Source organism: Hemiscyllium ocellatum, chromosome 43, assembly GCF_020745735.1.
Source record: "Hemiscyllium ocellatum isolate sHemOce1 chromosome 43, sHemOce1.pat.X.cur, whole genome shotgun sequence".
NCBI lineage: Eukaryota > Metazoa > Chordata > Chondrichthyes > Orectolobiformes > Hemiscylliidae > Hemiscyllium > Hemiscyllium ocellatum.
The window spans coordinates 20631298-20644689 of record NC_083443.1 but is presented as its reverse complement, the minus strand read 5'-3'; the positions used below and the strand labels follow the sequence as shown (position 1 = coordinate 20644689).

Genomic DNA, 13392 nt, shown 5'->3' with positions numbered 1-13392 from the left:
TCTCTCTAATGAGAGCAGCCATGTGGTCTTGTAAGACTATGGCAACATACATTCGAAGTCTACATACATACATTTCCAAGTCAGGACGGTAGGCGACTGAATAAGGAAAGAGATTCTCAGATCTCAGCTTGCCATCGTTCTTCTAAGTGATCGAGGTCACAAGTTCGGAAGATGGTGCCTATGGAGTCTAGTAAGTTACTGTAATGGATTACAACAGTACACACTGCTGCCACTGTGCATTGGTGGTGAAGGGAATGAATATTCGTGGTGGATTTGATGCCAATCAAATGAGCTGCTTTTGTCCTGGATGGTGTCAAGCTTCTTGAGAGCTACATTCATCTAGGCTTCCATCACACGCCTGACTTGTGCATCATAGATGGTGGAATGCTTTGGAAGTTACTCATCATGGAATTGTGAGCCTCTAACCTTGAAGCCACATTACGCATACAGCTGGTCCAGTTCTGATTGATGATAGCCCCCTGCTTCTGGTCAATTGGTACTTTGACTAGAGCATCAAACAGACTTCATAATGCCATTCTCTATCAAATACTGTCTTATTGTAAAGGGCAGTCACTCCCGCCTTGCCTTTCGGTTCTGTTCTTTTGCTAATGTTTAGAACAAGGCTGTAATAAAGTCAGGTGCCATGGTGGAACCCAAAGTTAAATGTCAGTAAGCAGATAATCTTTTGCAGGTACCACTCACGACAGCTGTTGGCCAACATTCTCTCTAGTTTTCTTATAGCTGTGCGGTCTTCCAAGGAACCTTAAGTCGATGCCATAATCAACATGCCAATGCCAAATGCCATGTGTGGAACATCACGTGCACTTTTATCTAATCCCCTCACCATTCTGACTTGGAAATGTATATATGTAGACTTAGAATGTATGTTGCCATAGTCTTACCAGACCATAGGGCTGCTCTCTCATTACAGAGAGATGACTAGTGGTGATTTAACCTCAGTGCTACCATACCTCAAGTGAGGGGAGAGAGGTTAAGAAAGAGACTCCTTCGTCCATTCAAAGAGAATGTTGCTGCTAATGCCCCTTATATCAGTCTGTTGATGATAAAGGAAAATAGACTGATAGCATGGCATGGTGACCAGTTGAATTTGTACTGCTTCATGTGTGCAGAACATGGGCCTGGCTATTTTCCACACTCAAATAGGAGCCTGAGTTGGACTGTAGCTTTGAGACATGGAAAGCTCAGAAAAAACAAGTCTCAAGTACTATTGCTGGAATATCATCAGTGCAAAAGTCTTTGCAGCATTCAGTACTTTCCGCTGTGTCTTGATGTAATGAGGAAATCAAATAAATTGATTGAAGGCTTGCACTTTTGATGCTGAAGACATCAGAGGAATGCAGAAATGGAATATACATTTGACACTTCTCAATGAAGCTGGATAGAAATACTGCAACTTCATCTTTTGCATTGGCATGCCACGATCTCACATTGTTTAGAATGGTGATATTACTTCTCATAACAACTCTACATTTTCCCACTTCAACCAGTTTGTTCTCGGCTACATCTGCAACTCTTTTTCCAGTATAGCAATAATTTACCTGTGCCACTTGCTGCTTTCACCACAGTCAAAAAATATCTGACAAATGTCCTTCTAATTTCACTCTGATCTTGCCTTCCCTTGGTCTGACTCTTGCTGTCCTTTCCAAGAATAATCGGCCAACCTACAGAGGTGTGGTCGATGCACCAGCATACTTCTTTCAAAAACCTAATTCCTTTGTCCTCTTGCAACTATCATTTGAGCAACACCTAGTTTATCATTCCCTGTCACTGCTTTACTAGTGATCTAAACAAACATGTCCTGCTGAGAGAGAGACAGAGACCGAAATTTCTAAGAATCTATAAATACTGTATTTGTTTCTTGCAATTTGGTCTCCACTCATGATGGAAAATGAAATATAGGTTAGGTGACAAATGTACTGAACACCTCTGATCTGAAAGTATTGCACTCAGCTGCTTGCATCCTTTTACTTCTACATTACTGCCCTCAAAGTTTTTGGTATTGACACTACTCCAGCCAAGCTCAATGCAAACATCAAGAATAATATATTTTCTCTCTCCTTTTCCCTTTATATAATGTCTTAAATGTAGGAAAACATTTCAAGGTTGTTTCAAGTTGACCCCAGGTCTATGAATAATATCAAAAAACAGCTTATAGATAAAACATACAAGAAAGCCAAAGAAACGTCCATGTGGCACCTCAGATAAAATGGTATGAAGGCAGGCAAGGAAATCATTGTTGGTGACACTCTCAGTGCTTTTTAGAGGGTCAGCGTGACTCGATGGGCCAAATGGCCCGCTTCCACACTGTAGGGATTCTATGATTCTATAACTGAGTCAGAAATATATGCTTCAGTTTCCAATTTACAAAAGAAAGACACTAAATAAGTGTGGATAGCCAAAGGCTGTACACGTTGAGATGGATGATAAGGAATATTGCTTGAGTAATTGTTAGTGTGTCAACTATGGTTCTTACTAAGAATGTAGGTTACACGTGGCAGAAGCAAATTCCTGCATTGAGAAATTGGAACACGGAGTTGCGTGTAAAAGAGGAACATCTTTTACTTTCAACGGTTTTGAGGAGAAAAGCCAAGTTGGAGACAAGACCACAGTTTAAGGACAAAGGATCAAGATTGTTTTGGTAAGGAGAAAAGTGAAGATGGCAGTTTTGAAAAGGAGGAGATGGGAACATGAACTAGATCAGCACATGAGGGTCCAGGAATGGAAACTGGGTGGTCAATAGATTAGTAGAGACAGGTCAAAGAGCATTTTATTAGGTTTATAGTCAAGATAAATGAAGAGATGACAACTAAATTCAACTCAACAAATGTCAGTTGTTTACATAGGCTCTTATAACATATTGAGAAAAATCAGTGGCTTCATCAAGCAATTCCGTGATGTCATTCCTTGTTTATTATTACATGGTCACCAGGGATCACTGACAGATGAGGATTTTCCAGTCATACTACTGTTCTCACACCAAATAGACACTGGTTGTTCAAATTCCGGAATTTGCAGTCCCATCAATATAACAAGGTACAATCCATTCAGTTATGCAATTAACTATAGCCTATGTGATTGCGAGGTAACAGCACTATATTTTGAGAGAAATAAACTAAAATATTAACCACTTACATATTCCATATGCCATTTGTTCACTGTATTTTTCCAGATCAAGTCTAATGCTTGACTGAAAAAAGTCCAACTTGGCTTTCAACTGCTGAGAATTGGAAAACATGGTTGTCTTCATTTTTGTAAGGTTATTGTTGTAACGAAGGAGACTCAACCTGTTAATAAATTAGAATTCCAAATCACCAAGTGGATCTATGCAACATTTTAAAATATAGATGTTTACAAGCTCCTAACGAAGATTTAGTTGAAAGTCTCTTCTTTGGCATAATGGAAAATAACTCCTAGAGCAATAATGAAGAGATTGGCTAATAATGCCAGTCTTATAATCTATGGCCTTGGGCAATTAAAAATCAATGAGCTGAATTTGCAAAATGAATTCAAACACAAAAAGGTGCTTTGTGCACAATAAAATATTGTAAAACTAGATCAATAAAATTTATTAATATATTCACAATGTAGCCTACCTTAGGTAATGACTGATCATCCAACGATGCTAATAACTAATTGCACAGAAATCAAAAAGATGAAATAAACACCACACCTTTATAGTTGAGAACTGACCTGATACAGAGAACATCTAAGCTCCAGTTGCACTGCTGCTTAACATTCAGAAGTAATATACTTTGCACATTGGACAATTGTGTGCAAATATTGTGATCAAGTGATTCTCCGTCAAGAGGTTTTCTAGCTCATACTTTATATATCAAAGCTATCAAACAAGTTCAAACAAACACACAAAATAGAAATTGGAAATAAGTCTGTCAAGAAATATTAATCCGCATTTGTTGTGGATCTAAGTTTGCTCGCTGAGCTGTAAGGTTCATTTTCAGATGTTTCATCACCATACGAGGTAACATCAGTGAGCCTCTGGTTAAGTGCTGGTGAGATGTCCCATTTTCTATTCATGTGTTGAGCTTTTCTAAACACATGAATAAAAACTGGACATAAAACAACAAAACATTTAGGTTTCCTAAACACAAACAGGAAACTTAAATACAAATGTAAAGCAGGACATAGCACCAGCGCTTCACCGAGTATGGTGACGAAACGTCTGAAAATGAACCTTCCAGCTCAGTGAGCAAACTTACACCCAGAATCTCAACCTGAGCTACAAATCTTGTCAAACCTCACTGCACTTGTAGTATATATTGATATCCTTCTTTTCTGGCTAACTGGAAGCAAGAATGTACAAACCCTAAAAATGGGTTAGAAAACAGTATCCCATAATGTAACTGAACTATGATAATCTTTCAGAAAAATAAATTCAATGATAATTCCTCCCTTCAATCACATTGGTTAAAGAAGGGCTTGTCAGCAAAAGTAATCTCCATCACTTAAGAGCTGGCTAAAAACAAACGAATGTACAACCTTTTCACTTATTCATTGATCCCAAATTATATATGCAACATAAACTTTCAGTCACAGATTCTATTCAATTTTAAGCCTGTCAGACAAATTGAAGTAGCTCAGAAAAGCAGTGCACTTCAGTTGTTTTTTTCTCAGTAGCTCCAACCCATGTCACTATCCCTCAATCTCACCGAAGTGTTGAGTTCAGAAATACAGTATTTAAAGAGAGAATTGATTTATTTTGTACAGTCATCCTTAATTTAGCATAAATTGACTTCAAATAATTTTATTACGTATAAATGTTGTATTTGCTACAAAAATTGTTAAAATCACTGAAGAACACATGATGGCAGCATTTCTCAAAATGTACTGTGTCATTTTGAGAATTAGAGGTATGGATTTCCCGTGAGGAGACTGCAGCTTAAGTCACTGCAAGAGGTCAGACAGTAACCACAAAAAGAGGAAACGGGGCACAGAGGAAGATCAAATAAATAACTGAAGGGAAAATTCCTCCTGGTTGCATTAGTTTGCCACCTAGTGGATAGCTTTGTAAAACACCAAAAGATTGCTTTCATCTGGATCAATGCATGGTTTTGAGATCTCAGGGCTCCAGATTTTCTAAAAAACTGAATACCACATGCTGCTGTTGATTACAAATTAGCCAGTAATTTGCAATGTGAAATAGACAACCCATGAATTCGGAACCATCACATTTTTGTTTGGTGATTTTTTAAAATTCATTCATTCATGAGATGTGGACGTTCCTGGCTAGGCCAGCATATATTGTCCATTACTAATTACCCAGAGGGCAGTTAAGAATCAACCACATTGCTGTGGATCTGGGAGTCACATGTAGGCCAGATCAGCTAAGGATTGAACCGATGTGAAGCAGATGGGTTTTTCCGACAAGCAACAATAGGATTTATGGTCATCATTAGAATCTTAATTAGATTTTTTATTAAATTCGAATTCCACCATCTGTTGTGGCACCAAATTGAAGCCATGTGTCCAGAATATTACCTGGGTCTCTGAATTAACAGTTCAACGCTAATACCATTAGGCTACTGCCTCCCTTGCAACACTTCTAATTCTCTCTACAAAAACAGAATATCAATCTCAAATTTGCTGTGATTTGGGACACTGCTGCAATTTAACGTTAACCACCTATTTATCATGAAGGATAATACACAAGTAATCACCTAAGTACCTATTTAAAATAAAAATTGTTACGGGCTGCCAAATTATCATTCCACCGAGGAACGAGACTGAAGATACATGATTAAGATGTATAAAAGTATGTGGCACAACAGTAGTGTCCCTATCTCTGAGATAGAAGGCTTAGGTTCAATTCTCTTCCAGAGATGTATGATATTTCTGAACAGGGTAGATATGAAAGACCCTTTCGCTTTGGTGCAGAGATCAATGACCCTGGCAGGAGCTTCAGAGGGGATGAAGTTTTTTTAAACCCAGAGGGTGATTCAAATTTGGAACTCACTGCCAGTAGGGGTGGTAGAAGTAAAAATCTGCATAAAATTTAAGAAGTGTGGAGAATGCACTTGCGATACCATGACATTTAAGGCTACGGGCCAAGTGCTGGGAAATGGGATCAGCAAAGTTCAGGCAGTTGTTCTGACCTGCACATTCTCGATGAGCTGTTTGGCCTTTTCCTGTGGTATAAATCTCTTTGACTCGAGGAAAGTAACTGTGAGGTCCCACTTTTTCAGGTTGTGAATTATGTGGGAGATGTCAAGTTGGGAAATTTCTCATTTGATTATTCTCTCAATTTTCCTTCGTCTTTTTACTCCTTTTGGTTCAATTGGTCCCTCCTTCGGCACTTGATTTGACTCCATGATTTCACACACAAATTTCTGCACATCTCCATTTCTTAATTGGTTAATTGTTGGTTAGAGAGACAGTATTGCTTCTATTGTACATCACACCCTGATAACCTTGCTGTACTGTTCAACACAAAACATGGATGAATGTCCAATTCACAGGTGACCAGAATGAGGTCCCACTGGCGTCAGTGGCAACTAAACAACAAAATTTCATAATCCAGTTTATAAGTACATATTATAAAGGACATGACATTAAGACAAGCATTGGAAACAAGAGGTACAAATCTAAACTTAAGCTACACATGTCCTTGCTTCTGGGCAGTAAATACAATTCAGAAGTACAGTGCAGTTGGCAGTGATGAAAGGCACTGGGAAAAGTGGCAGGTGTTTAAGCTCAAAATTTGGATTTTGTTCGAACCATCACTGATTTTTCATTTTTATTCTTTTAACAATTTTCGTTTGGATCTGTGACCTAGGAATGTGAACTGAAGATAACTTGTGGACCTTGTGAAACAGCTTGTGGGTAAAGGAAAAGAACAGAACAGAACAATCAAATTTGCTTGCGAGACCAGGCGGAGGTTAATTGCTCATTGATTCTTGATTAAAAGATGCCCTACAGACAGACCGACCCAGGGAAGAATATTGTGTTTAAACTGATAACAGAAGTTGGCTCCTAATAAGGCCAGTACCTGGACATGGGGTCAACACATCTGAAATTAATTATGTTTAAGCAATAGCAGATGTCAAATGGTAATTGAGACCTCAGTAAAAGACTATGCACCTTGTAGGGTGGAATCACAGCTTTAGTTCTGTTTCAAATATGTTTTTCAGAAGAGAAAGTTGGTTGCATGAAGACGTGCTAATCTCCCTAAAAGCCCAATGAGTAGAAAGCTCAGTGAGTAGTATTACCACCATTACCTGAGTGAACTGATCAGGGTGACCTTTTCAATGTTTCAAAAAAGAACCAAGGAGTCCACATGTATGCTTGTGAAATAATGCATCGTGAAAACCATTTAAGTCATCTGGCCAGTTTTGTTATTTTCTTTAAATTATCCCTTAACTGTGCTTGTCTGTCTTGCCTGAATGAGGATTGAAAACAAATGTTTTGGATTTAAAGCAAAGACATTAATAAGATTACCTTCTTTAATTCTTCTTTGCTCAAGTTATTGTGTAGTTGAAAAAATTGTGAGGTCTTTTGTTGAGATCCAAAACTGGTATCTAGAATTAACGATTCACAGAGACTGGGATTGATCATTCTGGTTAGGAACTAGCAATTTTTGGAGGATTTTGATTATTTTAAATGTTACTGTAGCAGACTTAGTTTGTCACTAAGTGGTACCAATTTTTAAACATAAGCCAATACTGACCTTGACTTTTAATTTCTATTTTGACTGGAGTGCTCCTCCTGCAAGATAGGTCCACCACCTACTCAACAACCTGTTAGAATTTGCTGAATAGATGATTAGTGAGCTGCTTCAACAAAAAATTCGAGTTAAAATTTTTAATTCCATTAATGAAGCTTGAGGCCACGCTAGCCTTAAGATCATTTGCACTGATGTTTCAATTTCTGCTGCAGGATCCCTTTTTCAGTCTCTGAATGCCAGTCCTTTAATCCCGTCCTCAAAACGAAGGTGACAGAAAAACTGCTGTGACTTTGTTTGCAAGTGTTGGATACAGGAAGGCCAAGCTTTCCTTGCTGGATCAGGAGTCCAACAGGCAAAACAAAAGACGTGAATTGCAAAAGTCAGCTCAGGTAATTTGAGCTAGTTTTGAAGAAGCTGCCAAATACTTGGCATGCTGATAAGGCAAATGGGATTTCTAGCCCTTAATAAGCAACTCTAGATACAAAAGGAAGTAAATGATTCGAGCAAAAATGGGAGTTGTTGGTTCCAACTGAGCAAATCTGAAAAGCACACAGGCCCATTCAAGTTGATCTTTTCATGTACTAACTTCAATCTTGCCTCCAATATTGACTTACATTGCAGCTCTTTGTCCCTGGAAAAGTCTGCTGTAATCCTCCTTCAATCCACAGACATAATTCACAGCTTCACCCCATACCTTCCTCAGTTGCACATTAGGCAACATTATCTTAGCATCCCGCACTGCAACGACATGGTATCAAAACATGAATTGCAGTAAAAACTTAACACTTACAAATTTTAATGTAGACATACTTTAATTCTTTATGTCATCCTAGAAGTTAACAAAAATGAAAGGTTCATTCAGGTGGATGAATGTTTATTTGTAAAATACATTTTGAACTCTTATCAAAAATCAGAAATTTTAAGAACTTGTCAAGACAAAGAGACGAGGCCCACATAGACTCAATTCATCATATCATTTGAACATATCTTAAGAACTGTAATTTTTTAAAAATTTGCTTGACAGATCATATCCAACATTTATTACTGCTGGAATTAAGATAATTTAAAATAACTGAAAAGCAAATTTTAAATACATAGTTAAATGTGTGCTCTCAAATCCAAATCTTCTTTACTTGCTGAGTGAATATCTACAATTATTTTACCAGTGACTTTTAATATTTTGCCAAACCCAAGTTGGACCTTTCACTTATCATCATCTTTCAAGGTGGAGCTGTTGGATTTGTCTAAACTTTGCTCACACGTTACATTCCTCCACACCCACTCAATTCATTCAGTAGTTTCAGTGATTGCAGCCAAATTGAAAATTGTAACCAAAGTCTATACTAACTCTGGAGAGCTTTACTGCACGGTTCTTTTCTACATTCCTTATTGACCAATCAGACCAAACAAAAGCACAACATTCACTTAATGACGAAAGAGACAGAAAGAAAAATCAAGCACGAAAAGGGTGAGGTGCTGATAACATTGTGATGCAGCAGTGCTAAAAAAATGAGGGAGTGAGACGAGACGGTAGTCAACCAAAACAAATCCACAAATCTTACATAAAAGAATTAAGACAGCAGTAAAAAGGTGACATTAGCTTCATCGGGAACTCAATGATATTAATGTGTGAAAGCAGAAGGCAATAGCAGCTTTGACAAAAAAAATGAAAATACTTGAAAGAAAGAAATGCAGAGATATAAGAAAAGGGATGGGAAATAAGATGAATAGAATACCCTGTTCAGAGAATTTACGGACATGGTGAATGGCGTTGCCTCTTTCTTTGTGTTTCTGGATTCTTCACATGTCTATTTTTCAGTCCATCTGCAGGTCTTGAAATTTTAATACTCATAATTATTGTTTTCCATTGTTCCTTAAACTGAGAATCCATAAACTGGGATTCTGTCACAAAATCCAATCGTCAGGCATTGACTGTCTCTCAGTCTTGCTGTCAACCCAGGTTGAATGAGACTGTTAGCAACTTTTACAATCCTAAACTCAACTTCCAAGACAACATATTCTCTATCAAGATCATCCAATGCCAATGGAATAAAATAAGCCATCTCATCTGCTGCTGAAATCATCATCCGTGCTCTTCCTTGCTCTTAGCCTGCCTATTGAAATGCTCTCCTGGTTCGGCTACTTGAACACTCAAACATCCAGTTTGTGCAAGCTTATTTTATCTAGATCTTCACTTGTACTTTGCCATTCACTCCTCTGCTTGTACATATTGACTTGTATTAGCTCTGTTCAGTTAAATTTTGACTTAATAATGTAAAATAACTCATTTGGTGTTCTGAGGAGTCATATTGGACTCAACTCATTAATTCTGTTTCTCTCTTCACAGATACGACCAGACCTAGAATTGTTCAGAACCTTTAATTCATGTTTCCAGCATCTGCACTAACTTGCTTTTAATTTAAAAAAATGAAAAATATCAAACCCCTGAAAAGTCTCCCCTCTGTTTAACTTCCTCCAAAATAATGTATGCTACAAGTTTTTTTTCTTTAACAACGCACTTACAAATTTAATTCCTGTGCACAGGCCCTTGAAATGTCATTGCGTAGATGCACAAGTGCAAGAAGCTAAGCAAGCCAACTTCCAATACACACGCGCAGGAATTTTTAAGCTTGTAGCTACGCAACTTGCAAGGAACACAGCATACAGTCCTCAAAGACCACTGCACTTCTTGAAATCTAGCCACTTGCTGAGATTCTCCAATAACTTCACAACTGGCAGTCGTATCTTCAGTTGCAGAGACCATAAGCTCTCGAATTATTTTGCCTCAATCTCTGCCTCTATCTCCTCCTTTAAAAACTAATTCTTCAAACAAGGTTTTGATCTCCTGTTTAAATACTTCCTTCAGCAGTTCAGTGTCAGTTTTATGAAATCAATGCTATGAAGAGTATTGGAACATCTTACTATTTTCAAGGTGCTATGCAAACTTCTCTTGTAGCACTTTCTCCATTTCAGTGACATCAGGATATCAAAACAACAGTATTCACTTTTAATAACCAACAATGCAAACGTACTGAGAAATTCAGATATTCTAACACCCACTCCCCCAACACCACCAGGGGCTACTCACTCATAGGTTGCATTGTGCAGAACCATATCAGTAGCTCAGACTGAACATTTCACTTTCAGTTTCTTGTGTAAGAAATTAGTTTCCTTTCTCTGAAACTGACTTCTAACCCAACATCATTTTCTGCTCTTGAATTACTTATGCTTTTTAGTTTAATTAGAATTATACCATATGAGACCTCATCGAAAGTGAAATCTTCATGAATTGATTTTGAAATTAGCCTTCAGTCTTGCTCACTCGTAATTAAATCATAAAGTTCTATTCAGTTAGATGTGGTTCATTTCTTTTCTCTGCTTTCTGTCCAAGGACTTCCCTCTTTCTTACCTTTCCTGTATGAGCATCTACCCTACTAATCCTCGTTGCCATACCAAGTCCTCTGTCACTGGTCCAAGTATCTTAAGCATTTGAGTGTCTGTTTGTATGAACATATTTGCGACTTTAGATCCAATGCTCCAACTTTTGCTTTGTCTTCCCAATGCTGCATTCTTACTTCCAATCTTCATTTCCAGTATGACTGAGCAAAGTATTCCAGAGCCAGTTTTCCTCTCCCATGTGACCAAAGATCATACTCCTCTCGTACTCTGATCAGTCTTTCTTCCTAGATACCTGACACTCATAGATCATGTATCTCATTCTGCTTTGTAGTGCAATTCTGAATACTTCCTCCTTCACTCAAAGCTGAGAAAATACAACTTCATTTAAATTAGATTAATTTTGTGACAGAAACAAATATGAACTAACAGCAGAAATTGGCTATTCAACCCCATGAGTCTGTGTCACCTTTCAGAAGGTTCATGATAGATCTGAGTGGAACACTCAAATCTCCATTCCCACCTCCTCATAATAAACTTCACTCTACTGCTTAACAAGAATTTAGCTCTGCCTTAAACATACATTGGACCTTGCTTCACCACGCATTCAGGAAGAATGCTCGAGTACTGAACTCAAGGACAAAGCCTTAGAATAAAGACCTTCAAGAACAAAGATGAAGAGAAATTTCTTCAGCCAGAGTGGCGAATCTATGGAATTCACTGCCACAGATGAGTGTGGAAGACAAGTCATTGAGTGTTTTAAGACTGAGATAGATATGTTCTTTATTGTCTAGGGGGTCAAGGGTTAGAGGGAAAAGGCAGGAGAAAGGGAATGAGAAATTTATCAGCCTTGATTGAATGGCAGAGCTGACCCAATGGGCTGAATGGCCGAACTTCTGCTCCTATGTCTTACGAACTTGGGAAAAATCTGTTTGAAATGTGTGACCTCTGATTTTAAAACAGTGAACCAGAGTTCTAGATTGTCCAATAAGATGTAACATCCTTTCCACATGTATCACGCCAAGACCTCTCAAGATCTTATATGTTTCAATCAAATCATTCTCTACTCTTCTAAATTCCAGCAGACAGAAGTCCAGACCACCCAACCTTTTCTTTTGTATTTCGTATTCCAATTGCCAATTGGACTGAAACCAGTTATTGCAAAAAATATGGTATTTAATTATACATACCAAGAACAATGGTGAATATTTTTGAAGGCTGAAGATCACCCAAGGGAAGATCTTTATAGGTGAGTGAAGTACTACAGAGAATTTGAAAAAGGGTAAATATAGACTGACAGCTTACAATTTCATCTAGCTCAATAATCTACAGTTTGGGAAAGAGAGGCCGTGTCAGTCAGAAGGGTTGAAGAGTTATATACCATGAGACCAAGTTAAAAATATTTGGATTATGATCCTGATATACAATGTGGAGTAACCACATGCATGAGAGAAAAAGAGAGTGGAATAGCAAGGGATCTTTGGAAATTGGCTGCAGATGTATTAGTTAATTTGCACAAACCAAAATCACTCAGACAAGGTTCCAGGGACCCTGTAGGAAGAAATTACAAAGACACATCATGGGCAACAGTTAGCCACTTCAAATCCACCGCAGTCTAAACAAGAAAACCAATGACAGAATCCCTACAGTGCTGAAGAAGGCCTTCACCCCATCGAGTCAGCACCTATCCTCTGAAAAGCATCCCATCATATCCCTGTAATCACAATATCTCAGCAATCTGAACCAAACTCAGCATCATGACCAACCTAATGCCCCGAGCTAATAAAAACAAGGACCAATATGCAAAGTAGTTTATCAAATACCCAAAAGAATGCTTTGCACCAACATTCCCCATTAGATAAATCTTTGCTTTTGAACTTTTGCAGTTTCTCAAATTCTCAGAACTATGGAATTCATACATGTTAAAGTTGCTATTTCATCATTGGTATTTAAATAATTTAACAAATTACGAGTTGACCGTACATTTAAAGTTGAGACTGCTTCTGCAGTATTGAAGTAACATAATTCACAAGTTGCATTTTGTCATTTTAAAATAAAATATAGCTTCTCTTTTCTAGAAAAAAACTTACACGCCTTAACTATTGTATAACCAAAACTTGTGCTGTTATTGAAAGTATAAAAGGACCTCAACTTCTTTCTTAGAAAACTATGCATTTTTTTCATAAATGTAACAGTAAATGGCACAATAGCCGAACAACTAAATATTTATCTCAAAAATGAAGTGAAATGGAAAATACAATGGCAAGATACTATTAATATTACTGATTACCTTAAAG

General features: G+C 37.7%; 1 protein-coding gene across 1 annotated transcript in view; it reads right to left on the bottom strand.

Moving 5' to 3' along the window:
• Positions 1 to 13392, bottom strand: part of chuk (component of inhibitor of nuclear factor kappa B kinase complex) — a 98564-nt gene that overhangs the window by 28730 nt on the left and 56442 nt on the right. The window contains exons 13-14 of the mRNA XM_060854429.1: positions 8314 to 8437; positions 3154 to 3305 (exon numbers count right to left, since the gene is read on the bottom strand). Of these exons, the coding sequence (XP_060710412.1) occupies positions 3154 to 3305; positions 8314 to 8437 (276 nt within the window). The remainder of the gene's footprint in view (positions 1 to 3153; positions 3306 to 8313; positions 8438 to 13392) is intronic.